This window comes from Anomaloglossus baeobatrachus, chromosome 9 (genome assembly GCF_048569485.1).
Source record: "Anomaloglossus baeobatrachus isolate aAnoBae1 chromosome 9, aAnoBae1.hap1, whole genome shotgun sequence".
In the NCBI taxonomy this organism is placed as follows: domain Eukaryota; kingdom Metazoa; phylum Chordata; class Amphibia; order Anura; family Aromobatidae; genus Anomaloglossus; species Anomaloglossus baeobatrachus.
The window spans coordinates 202,323,078-202,344,097 of record NC_134361.1 but is presented as its reverse complement, the minus strand read 5'-3'; the positions used below and the strand labels follow the sequence as shown (position 1 = coordinate 202,344,097).

At 42.8% G+C, this 21,020-nt stretch overlaps 1 protein-coding gene across 1 annotated transcript in view; it reads right to left on the bottom strand.

The window, feature by feature from the left end:
- The window catches only part of SLC6A8 (solute carrier family 6 member 8), a 69,875-nt gene that overhangs the window by 34,090 nt on the left and 14,765 nt on the right, over positions 1–21,020 (bottom strand). Inside the window, exons 2-3 of the mRNA XM_075324264.1 lie at positions 13,552–13,683; positions 8,043–8,304 (exon numbers count right to left, since the gene is read on the bottom strand). Of these exons, the coding sequence (XP_075180379.1) occupies positions 8,043–8,304; positions 13,552–13,683 (394 nt within the window). The remainder of the gene's footprint in view (positions 1–8,042; positions 8,305–13,551; positions 13,684–21,020) is intronic.

Here is a 21,020-nt window from a genome sequence, read left to right as displayed (position 1 = left end):
CCCAACAGTGGAGACAGGTAGGCCCAACTCCTTGGAAAGGGTTTTGTACCCCTTGCCAGCCTTGTGACCCTCCACGATCTTGTCTCTGATGGCCTTGGAATGCTCCTTTGTCTTTCCCATGTTGACCAAGTATGAGTGCTGTTCACAAGTTTGGGGAGGGTCTTAATTAGTCAGAAAAGGCTGGAAAAAGAAATAATTAATCCAAACATGTGAAGCTCATTGTTCTTTGTGCCTGAAATACTTCTTAATACTTTAGGGGAAGCAAACAGAATTCTGGTGGTTTGAGGGGTTGAATAATAAATGACCCTCTGAATAAACGTTTAACAATTTAAAAAAAAAAATAAAAAAAGAAATAACATTCTTTTTTGCTGCATTTCACACTTCCAGGCTGATCTACAGTCCAAATGTCACAATGCCAAGCTAATTCCGAAAGTGTAAACCTGCTAAATCTGCAGGCACTGTATATAATATATATAATATAATATATATAGATATATTTATAATATACAATATATATATATATATATATATATATATATATATATATATATATGTATATATATATAAAATATATAATATATATATTTATAAGATATGTAATATATATTTTTATAATATATAATATATATATATTTATATATAAAATTATAAAATATATATCTATATAAAAAAATAATAATTAAATTAAAATGTAATTAAAATATATATATATATATATATATATATATATATATATATATATATATATATATATATATATTTTTAGTTTTTAATTATTTTTTTTTCCCAAAAACAGCACCACTCTTGATCACATATTGCAGCTTGGCCCCTTTTAATTAAATGGGGCTTACCTGCAGTGCCAGAAAACACTTACAGTAAGGAGTGGCGCTGTTTCTCAAAAAAAAAAAAAAGACTCTTAGTCTTCATTATATTTGTAATATTCATTCATTCCGGATCGGAGCTTGGCATGAAGATTTGTAAATATTAGTAGATGCCAACGCGTTTTGGGCCCATTGTGTAACGCAGCTGCTATCAATATGATAAATGGACAAATGGTAAAAGTCTTTCATGCGCCAAGGCATTGTGTGCCTTGGTGATTTAGTGTGTATCTGATGGCATCTCTGCAGTACTAGCCTTTTATTTTTTTTTTTACCACTCCATTCATAACCAACATTAAGGTGCGGCTGTAGCTAATGGGTTGGCAAAGGTTAAATAAAAAGGGGTAACTTTGTTTTCTAGTAACAGTGCCACTCTTCCATGCTTGTGTCTGGTATTGCAGATCTTTTCCATTCATGTAAATGGAGATGAGTTGCAGTACCAGACACAGCCTGTGCATAGGGGTGGCGCTGTTTCTGAAAAAAAAAGTGGAAATTCTTTTAATTCTAGTAATATTCCTCCTACCATCATTATACTACCTGAGAGTCAAAAATTGGAGATATCATAATATCATTGGGTCCACTAGAGATTTAGTCAGTGACTTTCCACATAAACATTAACATGTATTGGCTCTGTGAATGAGCCATATAATTCGTGCTAAGGACTGGGTTTGGCCGGAGTTTAAATGAAAGCTTAATTCGGGACCCGGACCTGACCCAAACCCCATATAAGTAATGGAGACCCAAACTTGTGGGCTGTAAAACGGCTGTAAAATGGTTATATTAAGGGCTATGGGGCTGCAATTGCCCTGCAAACAAATGTGAATATTGGATAAATAAATAAAGAATGATAACCAGCAAAGGTAAAACAGACAGCTACGGGCTGCAACCCTCAGCTGTCAGCTTTACCTTGGCTGGTTATCAAAAAATAGAGGGGATACCATGCCATTTTTTTAAATTATTGAAATAAATATTTTAAAAAATTGTGTGGGCTCCCCCTGTTTTTGATAACCAGCCAAGATAAAACAGACAACTGGGGGCTAGTATTATCAGGGTGGGAAGGTCCATGGTTATTTGGCAGCTCCCAGCCTAAAAAAGAGCTGGGGAGAACACCAAAATTGACACATCTAATGTAATGTGCCACTTCTGGGGTGGCTGTGGGCTGCTATTTTTAGGCTGGGAAGGGCCAAATAACCAGGGGGTCTTCCCAGCATGATAATACTAGCCCCCAGCTGTCTGCTTTAGCTTAATGGGTTATCAAAAATGGGGGGGAGCCCGCGTCAATTTTTTTATCTTTATTGCTCACAGCAGCAGACAGGCAACTTCCTCATTCAATAAAGCTTATTGATTGCAGCCTTTCAACAAACTTTATCAACATATGAACATTACTCGAACTCGTGCACAGACTTTCTTTTTTTAGTCTGTGTTCGAATCCGAGACCTGGACACTCGGTGTCTACAGATCGGATACACTCATCTCTACTAACGGCGTATAGGTCCTGGGGGATCAAGTAGATCAACTTCCTAATATAAAAGCATTTACTATATTAAAAATAAAAAAAAAAGTTTCTACTATTTGACCTTTACTCTATACAAAGGGTTAAATCTTACTATCCACTTTCATTTCTCCATTGAAGTGTGACAGGAACAAATGTTTTAATTTCTTAAATAGCGCAAAATTTTATATTCCTTTTTTGATTTATTTTTTATTTTAATTTTCTGGAGCTGATTTTTATAGAATCTGTTGGGTCTTAGAATATTGCCTTAGAAAATCAGCAAGAAATCGCGTGTCAAGAAAAGAGGGGGAGGAGGAGTTCAGAGGAGTTTTTTCTTAATTATTTTATTTATTTATTTTTTTGCTATATTTTAAACCAGAGGTGATTTTTATAGAATCTGTCCGGTCTCAGAATATTGCCTTAGAATATCTTGAAGAAACCGCGTGTCAAGAAAAGAGGGGGAGGAGTTCACAGGAGTTTTTTCTTAATTATTTCATTTATTTATTTGCCCTATTTTAAATCAGATGTGATTTTTAGGGAATCTGTTGGGTCTCAGAATATTGCCTTAGAATATCACCAAGAAACCGCATGTCAAGGAAAGAGGGGGAGGAGGTTTTTTTTTTAATTATTTTATTTATTTATTTATTTTGCTGTATTTTAAACTGGAAGTGATTTTTAGGGAATCTGTCGGGTCTCAGAATATTGTCTTAGAACATCACCAAGAAACTGCGTGTCAAGAAAAGAGGGGGAGGAGTTCAAAGGAGTTTTTTCTTAATTATTTTATTTATTTATTTTTTTTGCTGTATTTTAAACCGGAGGTGATTGTTAGGGAATCTGTCGGGTCTCAGAATATTGCCTTGGCTTGGAACATCACCAAGAAACTGAGTGTCAAGAAGAGAGGGGGAGGAGTTCAGAGGAGTTTTTTTTAATCATTATTTTATTTATTTTTTGTTATATTTTAAACTGGAAATGATTTTTGGGGAATTTGTTGGGTCTCAGAATATTGCCTTGACTTAGAACATCACCAAGAAGCCGAGTGTCAAGAAGAGAGGGGGAGGAGTTCAGAGGAGTTTTTTCTTAATTATTTTATTTATTTATTTTTTTGCCATATTTTAAACCAGAGGTGATTTTTATAGAATCTGTCAGGTCTCAGAATATTGCCTTAGAATATCCCCAAGAAGCCACATGTCAAGAAAAGAGGGGGAGGAGTTCACAGGAGTTTTTTCAATTATTGTTTTATTTATTTTTTTGCTATATTTTAAATTGGAAGTGATATTTAGGGAATCTGTCAGTTTTCAGAATATTGTCTTAGAATATCACTAAGAAACTGTGTTAAGAAAAGAGGGGGAGGAGTTCAGTGGAGTTTTTTCTTAATTATTTAATTTATTTTTTTGCTATATTTTAAATTGGAAGTGATATTTAGGGAATCTGTCAGTTCTCAGAATATTGCCTTAGAACATCACCAAGAAACCGCATGTCAAGAAAATAGGGGAAGGAATTCAGAGGAGGTATTATTTAATCATTTTATTTATTTTTTGCTATATTTTAAACTGGAAGTGATTTTTATAGAATCTGTCAGGTCTCAGAATATTGCCTTAGAATATCACCAAGAAATCGTGTGTCAAGGAAAAAGGGGGAGGAGATCAGAGGAGTGTTTTTTTAAATTATTTTATTTATTTATATTTTTGCTATATTTTATACTGATTTTTAAGGAATCTGTTGGGTCTCAGAATATTGTCTTAGAATATCCCCAAGAAACCGCGTGTCAAGAAAAGAGGGAAAGGAGTTCAGAGGAGTTTTTTCTAAATTATTTTATTCATTTTTTGCTATATTTTAAACTGTAAGTGATTGTTAGGGAATCTGTCAGTTTTCACAATATTGCCTTAGAACATCACCAAGAAATCGCGTGTCAAGAAAAGAGGGGGAGGAGTTTTTTCTAAATTATTTTATTTATTTTTTTTGCTATATTTTAAACTGGAAGTGATTTTTATAGAATCTGTCAGGTCTCAGAATATTGCCTTAGAATATCACCAAGAAATCGTGTGTCAAGGAAAAAGGGGGAGGAGTTCAGAGGAGGGTTTTTTTAAATTATTTTATTTATTTATATTTTTACTATATTTTATACTGATTTTTAAGGAATCTGTTGGGTCTCAGAATATTGTCTTAGAACATCACCAAGAAACCGCGTGTCAAGAAAAGAGGGGGAGGAGGTACACAGAGTAATCAAATAATAATAATAATATGAAAAATGGGATAGGCTGTTTTCAAGCTCACATGTTTCAGACTCATGCTAACAAGACCATCCCACCCTGCAGCTGCCAGCGAGAGGCCATTTGATCCGCTCCTGTCCTGGGTTTGCTGGGGCGCAGTGCATGGGCACACTTCCCCTATCACCACTCGCTCGCAGCACTGCAAAAAAACATCATAGCAAGAAAACGTACAAAAGTACAGGAAGTGAAGCACTACATGACATTGGGAAACTACAATTATACTGACGATGTTCCCAAAAAAATACTAGCAATTCAAAAATAGTAAAAAATAAATAAAAAATAAAAATTAGAAAATTTCACATTGACATTTTTATTTACATTAATCCTGCATTTGACATCAGGCTTAGGCAATCGGAGACTTTCCAGTTGTTCGGGTACTAATGTTACAAGCATGCCCTTGGAGCCCTGAAGACTCCTTGTTTCGCCACAACAGGAGTCCTATTGATTTATAGATTTAGCATGAGGGTTTAGAACAAACACTCAAGACCTTACATGAACTCGGAGCATTTGCGCAAAATGATATCATGCTGCCAAACAGCAGCCACAAACCAGTTATTCAGGTACTAATGGTACAAGCATGCCCTTGCAGCCCTGAAGACTCCATGTTTCGCCATAACAGAAATCCTATTGATTTATGGATTTAGCATGAGGGTTTAGAACCAACACTCAAGACCTTACATGAACTCAGAGCATTTGCGTAAAATGATATCATGCTGCCAAATAGGAGCCACAAAACCTTTATATATCCCACTGTAGGCAGTATTATCTGGGCACAAGTCACAAAAACAACCTTATTTGTGTGGACTTTGGGGACTAGATGTACCAGACATCTTCTAATATAGCTTCATAAATAGGGGATTCTATAGTTTCTTTCATGAACCAGTGGTCTGTCTTCGGAGATGGACAACATATAATCAATTCTACATTTACGACAAGACCTTGGAAAAAACACAAATCTGTGACTAGCTTTATTATAGGGTATTGTGGGCATCATGCAAAATGAAGGTAACCACGGTATAGATTAAACCAATATTAATGGATACCAATTTTGTAATTTGTCCTAGAGCTTCCATAATGTTTAGAAACTGGCAAAAACCTTTCAGAGCTGCTTTACTAATCTATCCATCTATGGGATAAGCCAATGGCCAATTCAACCTTTGAATTCAAAAGTATATGTAATTGAGGTTGGTCAGGAAACCTCCAAAATCTTGAAGCCCCCCATCTAACATTTGCTTGTCCTTCAAGATCTTTAAGGTCTCCCATATACAATGTGCCAGGCCTTCAAAATGTTGAAGGTTCCCCGTCAACAATGTGCTGGGACTTCAAAATCTTGAAGGTTCCCCATCTACAATGTGCCTGGCTTTGAAATCTTGAAGGGCCCTTCATCTACAATGTGCCTGATCTTAGAAATCTTGAAGGTTCCCCATCTACAATATGCCTGGCTTTGAAATCTTGAATTGCCGCCTCATCTATAATGTACCTGATCTTAGAAATCTTGAAGGTTCCTCATCTACAATGTGCCTGGCTTTGAAATCTTAAAGAGCCCCCCCCTTCTACAATATGCCTGATCTTCAGAATCGTAAATGTTCCCCATCTACAATGTGCCTGGCTTTGAAATTTTGAAGAGCCCCCTCACCTACAATGTGCCTGATCTTGAGCCTTCAAAATCTTGAAGGTCCTCCCCATCTACCATGTGCCTGGCTTTGAAATCATGAAGGTCCCCCATCTACAATGTGCCAGACCTTTGAAATCTTGAAGGTTCCCCCATCTACAATGAGCCGGGTGTTGAAATCTTTAAAGTTCCTCCATCTACAATGAGCCTGGCATTGAAATCTTTTATGGCCCCCTTGAGAGCTCCCGTATACAAAGTGCAGAGCCTTCAAAATCTTGGAGGTCCCCCATCTACAATGTGTCGGGCCTTCAAAATCTTGAAGGCTCCCATAAACAATATGTTAGGCCTTCAAAATCTACAATGTCTATGGCCTCAGAGCTCCACAACAACAATGTGTCTTGCCTTCAAAATCTTGAGAGCTCCAAATACAATGTCCTAGAACTTCGAAATCTTGAAGGCTCCCGTCTATATCGTGCCATTTACTGGTATCTTCTCATAAAGTGGAGTGAACTTTGGGCCTGCTTTTGTCTGCTACCTTTGCCTATCTAAAAGTCACTCCCCTGCTTATAATTTTTTTATTTTTAGTACTGAACATTAGACCTCCTACAGTTGTCTAGTAGGACAAGGTTTCTTCTGGCTGGAAATGCATGCTGATTCATGTAGTATCATGACAACCGGAAAACCATGAGTTGCCCAAGCCTGACATGGGGAGTTGATGGAAGAACATGCTATCTCCATGGCATCACTAATCCCACAGTTGTAATATATAGTCATGGTTGCCTAGAATATATATCATGGCACTAATGTTATATGTCTCAAATCATGCTGCAATCTCCTCCTACTGTGCCCCCGCATTCCCTGTCACCTCTCCATTTTCCCGCGAACCACCAATCTACTCGCATATTAACCTCTTTGCTGCTGAGATTTTCAAGACCCTCATTGCAGCAGATTGGTTAAGTAACACTTGCAGGGTGGATGGTGCTTGGCCAATGGCATGATCTCAATACACCACGGAGGGTACGTTGATCATTAGCTACAACAGTAAACCAGATGTCCTCGCTCCTTGGTGGTCCACCATTCTACCTTCCCTTGTCCATGTGGGAGATTCAAGGGTCTGATAGGAGGTTATCCATAAGTGGACCTCCATGAAAATATCTCCTTCTCCCATAATGGGTCTTATTAGACATTTTGAATGACCAAATAAATAAAATCTGAAATGATTTGCTTCCAAAACCCAATTCTATAAGTGGCCAGACCACACGATGGGGGACATCTTGTTTACTTAAAGAGTTCTCAATACTGTCTTAAATAATAAATTGGATTTGGATAACATAATCCTTCCATACCTTCTCTCAATATATCACCTTACGTAAAGGAACTCTCCATCCAAAAACTGACTCTGATTGCATGATGACTTCCATATTTGGTGCTCTTGAGGTCATGTTCTGCCCCACGAGTGCCTTCACTGGGCTTCCTCCAGTTTTTGTTTGGAGGGTTCCTTTTACTCATTTACTTCCAAAATTATTCACACACACACAGGAAGAAACCATTTTGTGAGCCGAAAGTTTCAATAAAAGATCCATAAATAAGTAATAATGTAAAAAAAATGCCTAAGTACTGCTATACAGTGACATTATAAAAGTGCCTTCAAATAAACCCTCGGTAATGGTTAGTTTTAATTTTTGGAATACGCTCAAAATGGCTGTCTTCCTTGTATGTTTTAGGATATCCTAAACCCTATATTTCTTTACAAAGTCCAAATTATATCAACTGATAAAAATATCACTTACTCCCAAAATTCGGTAATTGGAGATACCCTGTCCGATAACTCATCACAGGTCAGATTCCCGAAGGTTGCGTTGACAGTACCATTGCTACAGTCATCATGTCTGAAGATGTCAACGCACTCTGGGGTGTTCCAGGTGTTGTTGCAGTGCGACCAAGGCAGGACTGAGGTGAAGGACTTCACCAGGTAGTAAACCCCCCACGTCAAGATCATGATGTAATACGTGTTGCAGAAGAAGACAATCACCACTGATGCAAATCCGATTCCTGTAGAGGAGAAACAAAGTAGTAAGAGGAAAGTGAAAACCAGTCTTCGAAACAAAACCAGTCATGGTCCATGCATCCTGATGTGGTCCTGGCAAAGTAGGGAGTCTCTCGAATGTGGACACCACAAAGTAGGCTCATACAGATTGATGACATTTTCTTCTAAGAACCTCATGATAAATGTTGACTGGAAGTGAACCTCATGATAAATTTTGCCTGGCATGAACAGATGGACCAGGTTGTTGGGAGTGGTAGACCATAATTTAACCAAGATGTTTGAAGCATCGGTAATGAGAAGTGACCTGGTTCTAAAATACTTGTGTTAATGAAAACAGCTGCTGTAGAAGATTAGTTAATGAGGTTGTCTCATCAAGGTCAACCCTTTTCAAAATGTTGTTTTTTGGAAGAAAAAAAACAGCTGGTTGCCCCTGGTTCTATCCCTGGCCCTCCTGACAAACATCTACTATTGACAGGGGACGTTGCTTCTGTAAGATGATATGGTGGACATTTATATCAATGGGCTATCCTTATAAGACGAGTCCAGAACAGGAGAATATTCTCCAATGTGGGTCTGAGAGAGTGGTAATTTGAAAGGTTGACCTCTATTTTATGACGCACAAACTGTATATCCCAATAGGGTCTTTAAAAATGGGTGGTTTTCAAAAGAAAACACCTTTAAAAAAAATCCTACCTTCTGGGCGTAGCAAATGCTTCCGAGCCTGGATGTTTGAGTAGGCTCAGATGTCCCTCTGCCTCTCACATAACAACACATAGTTAGGTGGCATGCCCCATTACAGATTATGCCTAGGAAACTCCTCTTTTAGGGGTTTCATCCCTACCCAGCAGTTTTGATAATATTGTAAGCTGGAATGATCAAAGCCTTCTGAGCCAGAGACATGTTCAGAGATAGATGACCCCGTAAGCTAATATTGGATGGACTCTAAAAAATGCAGACAGGTTCTCATGAGAGGTCATGGGATGCAACTGCGACCCATAACATTGAGTTGCCCATGATGCGCACAATGGGCTTTGTCAATCACGTAGATCTCTGATCACCAGCCATACTTTGAGAGATTAAGGGGTTCTCATAGGTGATTTAGGGCAAGCTTAAAATCAGATTTTGGATAAATGATATCCAGATTAAGTTATTAAACATTATAATATATCTTTTAAACTTTTGGAGTTGTCTCACTACCACCCTCTATCCTGAAAATCATGAACCATTCCCTACACAACTTCTTTCCTGGGTGACTTTTGAGTATAAGCTGTGGTGTTGATTTTGTACTGTAAGTTTGTATTATTTGGTAACTAATAGGGTATGGCACTATTATTGTTAGGCGCACTAAAGTGGTAAATAAAGAAAAGATAAGGTCTTACTTAAGCTACTGCACCTGACCTACCTTGTTCTTGTACAGACTAGGAGGTCCCAGCTGCACAGTCCCTAAAGGTCCCTGCGCAGACTGAAAGAATCCTAACTGGATGACTCAGATGACCACTCGGACCTTTGCTTCCTAAGCGGCCATCAAAGAATCCTCGTACCTCCTAAAGAATCCAGGGGAAGGTGCAGAAGTAAAATAAGGAAACCCAAAAGTATAAGTCTTGAAACAGGCTATAGTTCCAAGCAGGGTCCACTTCAGAAGTATCACCAGCAGTGAAAGGAAGCCATGGAGGCTTTAAATAGTTTCACCCATCGGTTGAAGGCAGACCAAATTACATCATAGGAAACACTTGCTGGCAGAAAGGCAATGAATACAAAACGTGTAAACACAGAGGCAAATTGTTCAGAACCAAGACATCAACTGAACTTGACTGTGGTCCAATGGAGTGGAAAACGGACCACAGCACAAGAGAAGCGGCTGGATAAAATCCAAAGCATGACAATTATGTTGCCACTGTATGGTAGGTCAGTAATCTCTGGCCGCTGGACAGATGAGAATCACTTTCTAACTCCCGGCATCCATGGCTCTTTTTTTTGATTAGCCGAACTGACATGATGTCACAGATTCATTACACCACAACAATGATGTCAAAAGAAGAGCCGCGGATTCCGTGAGGTACGAGACGGTTCTCTCCAGGCTCCCATCCAGCAGCTAGGGATTGGCTATGTGGCCATAGGACCTGGTAGTGCGAATCAATGCTCACCAACTTTTTTTTCCATAAATTAATTAGATTGCACGCAAAGAAACTTTTTCCTTTTGTTCAGAGTTTGCCATATGCTCATGAGGATGAGTCCAGGAGCGTTGGCCAAGCATTCTGCTGATCACCGCAGCTCGGGCAGCTAAGGACACAATCTGTTCATTGGCACCGTACTAATTATAGAAATGTTCCTTCATGTGTGATGGAGGAGGTTCTACTGATTTGTTATGGACTAAAACACCTGAAATATTGCATAGGAACACCCCAGCTGGAACTCATAAAGTCACATATTCTTATATGTGAAGTCAATATCATCCAATGGTCTGCAGTATGATATGCTGTTGCAGACCAGCTTTCAGCAGAATCACCAACGTTCAGATGTTATGGGACAATGTTCCATAGGACCACCCCCAACTGGAAATCGTGAAGTCATATATTCTTACATTGGAAGTCAATATCATCCAATGGTCTGCAGTATGATATGCTGTTGCAGACTTCAGCTTTCAGCAGAATCACCAACATTCAGATATTGTGGGAGAGTGAACTGTCTTACTAGTCACACAGTACAGTGTTAAAGGGGTTATCCACTACTAGAACAACCCTCATGATTACCCCCAATAAAATAAAAAACCCTATACTCACCTCTTGTGCCGGTGCCTTTTCAGCACTGTTGGAATGGCACCAGCACAGGAGATGTAAGCAAACATGGGGAATGAAAAGGGGTTGTCCAAGTAGCGGACAATCCCTTTAACAAACTCCGAAAATGAGCACAGTACTGTAGGGGCAACACAGTTCCTCCAACATAAGCCTGCAGCTGTTTTATACTTCACCAATGTCTACCTGAAGTCTAATGGTCCATAGAACTGGAATTCCTCAAAAACTAATTTGTGCCTAATGTTTTTCTTCTTTGTCTGCCCAAAACAGTCAGGTTTCATGACACAATTACACCCAACACTAAGGGGCACTTTGCACACTACGACATCGCAAGCCGATGCTGCGATGCCGAGCGCGATAGTCCCCGCCCCCGTCGCAGCTGCGATATCATGGTGATAGCTGCCGTAGCAAACATTATCGCTACGGCAGCTTCACATGCACTCACCTGCCCTGCGACGTCGCTCTGGCTGACGAACCGCCTCCTTCCTAAGGGGGCGGGTCATGCAGCGTCATAGCGACGTCATACGACAGGCGGCCAATAGAAGCGGAGGGGTGGAGATGAGCGGGACGTAAACATCCCGCCCACCTCCTTCCTTCCGCATAGCCGGCCGGAACACAGGTTGGAGATGTTCCTCGCTCCTGCGACTTCACACACAGTGATGTGTGCTGCCGCAGGAACGAGGAACAACATCGTAACATCGGTCTTTCTCAATTCATGGAAATGACCGAAGCTACACCGATGATACGATTATGACGCTTTTGTGCTCGTTAATCGTATAAAAAATGCTTTACATACTACGATGTCGAGAGCGACGCCGAAAGTGCGTCACTTTCAATTTGACCCCACCGACATCGCACCTGCGATGTCGTAGTGTGCAAAGTAACCTTAAGTGTCCTCAAGGTCAACCCAAGACACTCATATCCTTTTCGACTTTGAGAAATCCTGATCCAGGCCAGATAGCCGTTAGGTTATCTACTTATTATCACCATGGATGGATGCCACGTGTACTATCATAAATTAGGTAAATTTATGATTGTGTGGCGTGTTGTGTCCTACATGTTACTAATTCACATATCATTGGAGGACTTTGGGCTAAGTCAAGTGCCAAGTCTATACCTTGTTTACGCTACAAAGGAGAAAATAAAAAATTAAGCAATAGTTATCTCATAAACAACTTTTATCACCACTCTACATGATGGGTTGGAAATGTGTCATCGTTTTCGTCAAACCGATGAAACCCCCACTAATCCCGAGAACGTGTGGCCGAAAGTCCTTTGTGTAACAGATAATTGAGTAGAGGTTGCACATGCTCACTAACACTTCCTTCATACAAGAGATTTTGGAGCTCCTGTTCTTACGATCGGTGGTCTTTTCAGAGGTCAGATCCCCACCGATCACACATTTATCTCACCAGTTTTGCCCTGGCCCGGGTTATAGAACAGGTAATGAGAAAAGGCCATTACATGTATTCAATTAACGACAAAGCGCCTGGGGCCAGTACAACACAACCTTGTCAGACAAGCGGTGGAAATGCAATTCCTGCTCAAATTGGAAATGCTCCGCTGAGCTCACGTACGTTAGGTTAGGGTCACGAGATACTTCATACAGTGCAGAGAAAATGTGTAGAACAAGTATATGAAAGGGACACTCGTGAAATGTTATTCGCGTTAATCATCGGTGGAGAAAAGAAGATCTGCCCAAATTGTCGGACTCACATGTTCCCAAACAGAATAATATTAGGAAGAGAAGTACAAAATGAGGTTTGGCTTCTCTGGTGGAACGTCCTAACCTCTGGGGCCAGGAAAACTTGCTTGTTTGCCCCCTATCTCCTTTTTGTAAAAGTTGGGTTAACTCCTCAAACTGTTGGCTGTAGAACCTCTAGAACAGATCCTTTAACAGGTTCTGGCTAAACTTTAAAAAATAAGGGATACCGCCAACATCTTTCCATTGGCTCCTCATTGAGGGAGTCATCAGAAAAGACCCATGGGTAGACACAGATAAAAAAAGACCCTTGTACCAGAACAATATATGAGCTCTTTGCAGACCAGGAGCTCATCAAAATGCACAGTTCCATCTGCTTTGGGGGTTGAAATGGGCCCCCCAACCTCTTGGATGCCTCCACAGGCAGCCCCAATGATATGTCCACCCCTGAAGTAGACCCTAACTAATTGTAATTACTCTTACCCAATAAAGAGATGGTCCTGTTAGTGTGCGTTAATGTTTCCAAGATGGCATTCCCAGCCCATGTCAAAATGCCTAATCATAATCTTACCAACATCATCTTTCGAGAGAGAGATATGAGGTCCTCATAGTTATCTGATGGTTGGTTGGTACCACTAACATTTGTGGGTTCGGACAACTTTAATCTAATATGTATAGGGGCCTTAAGACAATGGCAAGCTGAACAAAGTTTTTTACCTTCATGGTCATGGCCAAAAATGTTGATAAGATGGACTGACCTTGGAAGAGAGGAGCTATGTTCCACACAGCAATACTTCCAGCTTTCATAAACTGTCCCAAGGCGATTTCCAGGAAGAAAATCGGAATTCCACCAAAGATGGCGATCAAGACATAAGGAATGAGAAAGACGCCTGGAAAAAGATAAAAGAATATTTAGTCAAGCAAGATTTCAGGTAGATCAGCTTAATACAGATCACTAGGGTTTATACACATGATATCAAGAATATACACAGATAAAGTACACTATGTGGTGGCCATGGGGGTCTACCATGGCTGGTCCCACCTCTTTTTCTACTGAGCCAATTGTCACGATGACCAAACTCAAAAGAAGCCGTACAATGATTAGTACCACTTCCTTTTCTGTTCAGGTAATTATCATGATGGACAAAATTATAGGAATCCCCACCACCCTGATTGGTGCCATCTCTATTTCTTCTGAGCCAATTGCCATAGTGACCAAACCCATAGAAGGCTTATCTTGGTTGGTAACAGCCCCTATTCTATGAGACAATTGCCATGATGACCAAACACATAGGAGACCCTACCGTGGTTGGTCAAATATCCTTTTCTACTGAGCTAATTGTCATAATGGCTAAAAATATAGGAGGCTCTACCAGGGGCGTAACTAGAGTTTGATGGGCCCCGGTGCAAAGTTCAGACCTGGGCCCCCCCTCCACGTACATCGACATTTAGGGTACAGGATAATGACACTGACACTTGGGGTAAAGGATAATGATGCTGACACTTGGGGTACAGGATAATGATGCTGACACTTGGCTCTTACCCACAGCACCCAGATTTCCCATGATCTGAAATCCCTCTATCAGCACCCAGCTTTCCTAGTTTTTGATATCCATCTTGTCCTCGGCACACTGCTTCCCCATGCTCTGTTATACATCTTTCCCTCAGCACCCAGCTTTCCCATATCAGAGCCTGGGAAAGCTGGGTGCTGAGAGAAGATGTATAGCAGAGCATGGGAAAGCTGGGTGCTGAGAGAAGATGTATAGCAGAGCATGGGAAAGCTGGGTGCTGAGACATGATGTATGGCAGAGCATGGGAAAGCTGTGTGCTGAGAGAAGATGTATAGCAGAGCATGGGAAAGCTGGGTGCTGAGACATGATGTATAGCAGAGCATGGGAAAGCTGGGTGCTGAGACATGATGTATAGCAGAGCATGGGAAAGCTGGGTGCTGAGAGAAGATGTATAGCAGAGCATGGGAAAGCTGGGTGCAGAGGGAAAAGAGCCTTTTTCCCTCAGCACAAAACGTTCCCATCCCCTGCTTGTATCTTTGTCCCCCCTTGTATATAGTTCTCCAAATACAATAATGGCACCCACATAGCCTTCCAAATAGTATAAAGGGTCCCACATAACCCTTCATATATTAGAATACACTTCCATAGTCCTCCATGTATTATAATGCATTTCCCATAGTTCTCAATGCATTATAATTCACCCCATAGTACTCAATATATAATACTGCACCACATAGTCCTCCATATATTATAATGCACCCCCATAATCCTCCATGTATAAAGTAGCCCTTCAATTATTATCTTGAATTTCTCATAGTTCTCTATGTATTATATTTCACCCCATAGTTCTCCATGTATTATACTGCACCATATAGGCCTCCATATATTATAATGCAGCCCTATAGTCCTCCTTGTATAAAGTAGCCCTCCAATTATTATAATGAATTTCTCATAGTTCTCCTTATATTATAATTCACCCCATAGTTCTCCATATATTACACTGCACCACATAGTCCCCAATGTTTTATAATGCACCCCCATAGTCCATGTATAAGGTAGCCTCCATAGTCCTCCATATATTATAATGTAGCCCCCATAGTCCTATATGTATTATAACGCAACCCCATAAAACTTCATATTGCATTATGCAGCCCCATACTCCTCCATGCATAAGGCACCCCTATATTCCATGTATAAGGTGTCCTTCATTTTGTATTATGCAGGCCTCCCAGACCTCCATATATAATAATGCAGCCAGCCTCTCCAGGCCTCCATGTATAATAATGCAGCCAGCCTCCTCAGACCTCCATGTATAATGTAGCAGCCAGCCTCTCCAGGCCTCATGTATAATGCAGCCAGCCCCCTCAGGCCTCCATGTATAATATAGCACCCAGTCTCTCCAGACCACCTCCATGTATAACAATGCACCCAGCCTCCTCGGGCCTCCATGTATAATATAGCAGCCAGCCTCTCCAGGCCTCCATGTATAACAATGCACCCAGCCTCCTCAGGCCTCCATGTATAATGCAGTATCTCCAGGCCTCCATGTATAATGCAGTATCTCCAGGCCTCCATGTATAATAATGCAGCCACCCCAGACCTCCATATATAATGCAGCCTCCCCAGACCTCCATGTATAAAGCAGCCTCTACAGGCCTCCATGTATAAAGCAGCCTCTCCAGGCCTCCATATATAATGCAGCCTCCTCAGACCTCCATGTATAAAGCAGCCTATCCAGGCCTCCATATATAATGCAGACTCCTCAGACCTCCATGTATAAAGCAGCCTCTCCAGGCCTTCATGTATAATAATGCAGCTACCCCAGACCTCCACATATAATGCAGCCTCCTCAGACCTCCATGTATAAAGCAGCCTCTCCAGGCTTCCATATACAATAATGCAGCTTCCCCAGAACTGCCTTCCCAAGCCTCTGGCCACCGTTTACTCACTTATATTAAAAAAAACCCCAAGTACTCACCTTCTCTCTTCCTTCCACCGCTGCTGTCCTCCCCGCTGCTCGTTCTCCCGGTGCTGCGGGCGGCGTCCTCCTGTCCTGCACTCTGTGCACTCAGCACAGCAGTCGCTCGGGAGTGACGTCATCGCACAGGGGGAGAATGGTGATGCATAGCGCGGCACCGGCCGCGCTATGCTTCATCATTACTGTGCGCGGTGACGGGGGAGACGCCGCAGCCGCTGACACCAGGTAGGAGGCCCCGGTGCTGCCGCTGACATCAGGCAGGGGGGCCCGGTGAGGGGGGCCCGGTGTCGGCGGTGGCAGCGGGTCAAATACCGGCCGCGAGGTCTGTGACAGATCAGCGCAGCTCCTCTCACACTGACAGGAGCTGGCTGCTGATCTGCCTGGCGGCCGCCGGGCCCCTATCCTCCCGGGCCCGGTCGCGATCGCGACCGCTGCGACCGCGGTAGTTACGCCACTGGGCTCTACCATGATTGGTCCCAGCTCCTTTTCTACTGAGCCAATTGCCATTATAAACCAAAATTTAGGAAGCCCTACCGTGGTTGCGTAAGCCTCCTTTTCTACTTAGATAATTGTCATCAAGACCAGAACTATAGGAAGCCCTACCATAGTTGGTCCCAGTTCTTTTTCTACTGAGACAATTGTCATTATGGAGGCCCTACCATGGTTGATCAAATTTCCTTTTCTGAGCTAATTGTTATTATGACCAAAACGTGAGGCTCTACCATGGTTGGTCCCACTTACTTTTGCTTCTGAGCCAATTATCATTATAACCGAACCTTTAGGAAGGCCTAGCATGATTGGTCCAAAGTCCCTTCCTATTGAGCCAATTGTCACAATGGACAAAACTATAGCAGGCCCTACCAACTCCTTTTCTACTGAGCCAATTGCGATTATGACCAAAACTTTTGGAGGCCCTATCATGGTTGGTCAAATCTCCTTTTCCACTAAGCTATTGGTCATTATGACCAAAACTTTAGGAGGCTCTACAATGGTTGGTCCCAGTTCTTTTTTCTTCTAGGCCAATTGTTATTATGACCCAAATTTTAGGAAGCCCTACTATGGTTGGTCAAACCTCCTTTTCTTAGCAGATAATTGTCATGATGATCAAACCCATAGGAGGACCTTCCATGGTTGGTCCCAACTTTTTTTCTACTGAGGCAACTGTCATGATGACCAAACCCAGCACCATAATGAGGGGCCCGGGTTTCTTTGTAGCCCCTACTTTTCTGTCTCATTGAATGATATAGGCAATTATCAATGGCAACCATGTTCACCACTTTTGGTGGCATTACCAAAGATTGAAAACCCACCTAGTCCCATTTCCAATGCCATCCCCAGTACCCTCTGTAAGAAACACTGAGATCTGTAGATTCTTCCTTCCATAATCTGCTGTCGTTCTTATTTATCAGCTAGTAGACACTGAAACTCTTACTTAATCCTGGTGTTAGTCATAGCTATGGTCAGGAAGACATATTAATTTGTGATTATACCCAGTCAGCACTGGAGACGGTTTGATTTATAAGAGGATTCAAGGGGATTAGGACGTCAGGATAAGATGACGCTGGTGAGGACATGTGGCAAGGTCTCATCGTAGAAGGTCAGAGTGCAAAACTTAGGGGCTGACCATACGCAATGGAGGACAATCAGGAGGAACATGAGTTGTATTGAGTGTGCCGCCTGGCACATAAAGGTGGCCCGTGTGGCTCTACCAGTGGAGTACAGATTATATATATACTCGTATATATGTTCCTTATGCATTTAGTGAATCATTGATGTCTCCATAAATATTCCAACCATATTCCTAGAGGAACCTCTGGACGTAACACATACGGGGTACACTATATGATGACTTCTCCATTGATTTGATAGGTTATAGTAGCACGGGTTGTAGGGTTTAAAGCCATATGATAACCTACGTGAACCAACCACATATGGCTCCTGTTCAGTTTCACAGGGAACTCTGAAGCCATGAAGGAATACACCAAGGTCATTAAAAACACATAAGAAAAATGGTAGTGAAAAGGGGATAAAATACCTGGACGGAAGCCAGAAGAATAAAAAAAACAGTAATAATCTGAAGCTTTCTGTTGCTGAAAGCTGCCTCCCAGCCAGAAATAACTTGTATTGATGCTTCCCATAAACTAGCACTGAAGAGGGAAGGAGAAGAAGACGATTACCTTTGTTATATTGCCAATGAGTGGTCAAAATGAGTGTGAGGCAAATCCCGGGATATGAAGGTGAATTATGACTCCAGTCATAATCCCTCATCACTCCCTGGCAGTGCCCCCTCCCTTCTTGTTCTCAGTGTTCCACTTACACCTCCATGGCCATGTCCTGTGATATGGAGATGAGGTGGTGTGGGAACAATGGACACAGGATGACTCCCTGCCGTCACCCTGTAACAAGAGTTGTATCTCATTAGCAAGGCTATGGAACTAGCAGACAGAACGACTCCAGTAAAAAATGGTTCATATCTCGCAAGCCATATTTCCGATAAATATGGCAACCATAAAAATGGTGTCTCCGCATGCGGACGATGCCGGCACACCCTTTTTATGGGAGCAGGACATTGGGAAATGCCCCAGGCGTGATATCAGCCAATGGGGAACTGGCAGACAGGTCATGAGTCCCCTCGTTCTGTAGCTAAATTCATAACTGTCACAATGAGAGCATTGGCGTCCGCCTACGATGCTCCCAGGCAAAGTTATGGCCATATTCCATGTTGTGGATTTTGTCCATAACTCCAGCCAGGGGTGGAGCAGTGCTCCCTCTGAGGTCACGAAGGTAGGAGGGGACCTGGATCTGCCCAGGTTGATAACCCTACTTCGGCCATTTTCCAGGGTTCTTTTCGCTGGGGGCACGTGTAGGAAACATCTGTGGGAAGGATCCTAGAAACCTGGGTACAGCGCCCCCCTGTGGCCAGACGCAACAAGGTAACTGCTGGAACTGTGTATGCCTGTTTGTAACCCATGCTTTGATTGTAACTGTACTCTGACATATGTATATTCTGTAGATTCCCTATTGTATATATTGTAGTTTCTAGTGTGCTTTAGGCTGATTAAATTATATAATTAATCTTGGGCTGTTCTGTTATCTCGATCTTGAATCCCACGTCTGTGTGTTCGGCTAATAGTTACCGTAAATCGGTTGGTGGCAGCGAATTGTGCCAAGGATTATTGTGGGGAGGCCAGTGAGATTCGGGGAGATTTTATATATTCCGCCCGCGGAGGTCGGGGGAATATATACCTTACTCTCACCGGGGACCCTTCAATAATCGGCATAAGTAGTATAGCGGCCTCCTTGCTTATTGTCGGGCAATTCCATAATTGGCCTGACTATAAGAGGGGCGCTAGAGAGCGCGTCACGTGCTCTGTCTGTCGGTCGGGAGGTATAAAGGAGGGGTGACCCCCACTTGTTACCCCCCGATTGTGACGTACTGGTAGCCAGCGCGGGGGATTTCTGAGTGACCCCCCCGGTGGTTTGTGACATATTGGTGGCAAGCGGTGGGATCGAGATAATAGTGTGTGTGAGTGTGAGACCCATACTCCCAGACACTAAAGACTGCCTGCAGCAGCTGTGGCTGCTGGGGTCTTCAGACTAGCTCAACACTAGAGTGTCAGAGTGCAGATACTGTAAGGTGTGTGGAGGCATCAGGTGTCAGTTCTGTGTCAGTGACCAAAAGTCTGCAAGAATGGCTGATGGCACCAGGAGCAGAGCTAGGCAACTGGCCAATGCTAAAGCAGGAGCCGAAGAGAGGGAGGACGGTGCTGTGGACAGTAATGAGGAGGTTGCCCACGAGTCCTCCAGGAGCTCGACGCCAGAAAACAGCTCTGCAGAGGACATTGCACAACCTGGCACTGCTGGACAAGATGAGGAGCAGCTCACCCAAGGGTCCTCAACGAGCCAGATGCCAGCCCTCCGCTCTGCAATGGACAGTGAAGCACCAGGCTCCGCAGCGGGCCGCAGATCACCACGTGCCATTCCACCGAGCCTGGGGGGCTCGGATAGCCTTCTTCAAATGGCTATGGCCCTTCTCCAGGCTGGAGACCAGGAGGGCTACAAGGAACTCCTGGCAGAGCGCAGGGCAGAGCGGCAGGCAGCGCGTGAAGAGCGCCAGGCAGAGCGTGAGGCTGCGGAGCGACGGCAACAGGCAGACCGTGACCACCAGCTGCAGCTAGCTCAGCTCCGGCCCTCATCAGCCACACGTGACCTTCAAGACACCAAACTTCCAAAGGTCCGTGTTGAGGACTTCCCAGTGCTGGAGAAGGATGGAGACTTGGACTCTTTCTTGACTGCTTTTGAACGGACTTGCTTGCAGCACCATCTGGACAAGGAGCAGTGGGCCAAATACCTGACCCCCCGTTTAAGGGGTAAGGCCCTGGATATCCTTGGGGACTTGCCTGCTGAGGCAGATCAGGGCTACGACACCATCAAGCGGGCCCTGATCCAACAGTACAACCTCACCCCAGAGTCCTACCGCAAGAAGTTCCGGAGCCTACAGAAGGGACCAAAGGACTCCTGGGCTGACCACAGGCGGGCACTTGCCCGAGCTGCCGACCACTGGACCCAAGGCCTGCAGCTTTCCACCGGACCGGAGATCCTGGACTTGTTCATCACGGAGCAACTCTTGTGGAACTGCCCTGAGGATCTCCGCCAGTTCATTCGAGACCAGAAGCCAAAGGGGTCCACGGCTACAGCTGCCCTGGCCGATGACTACACCAACAATCGGGCTCCGGAA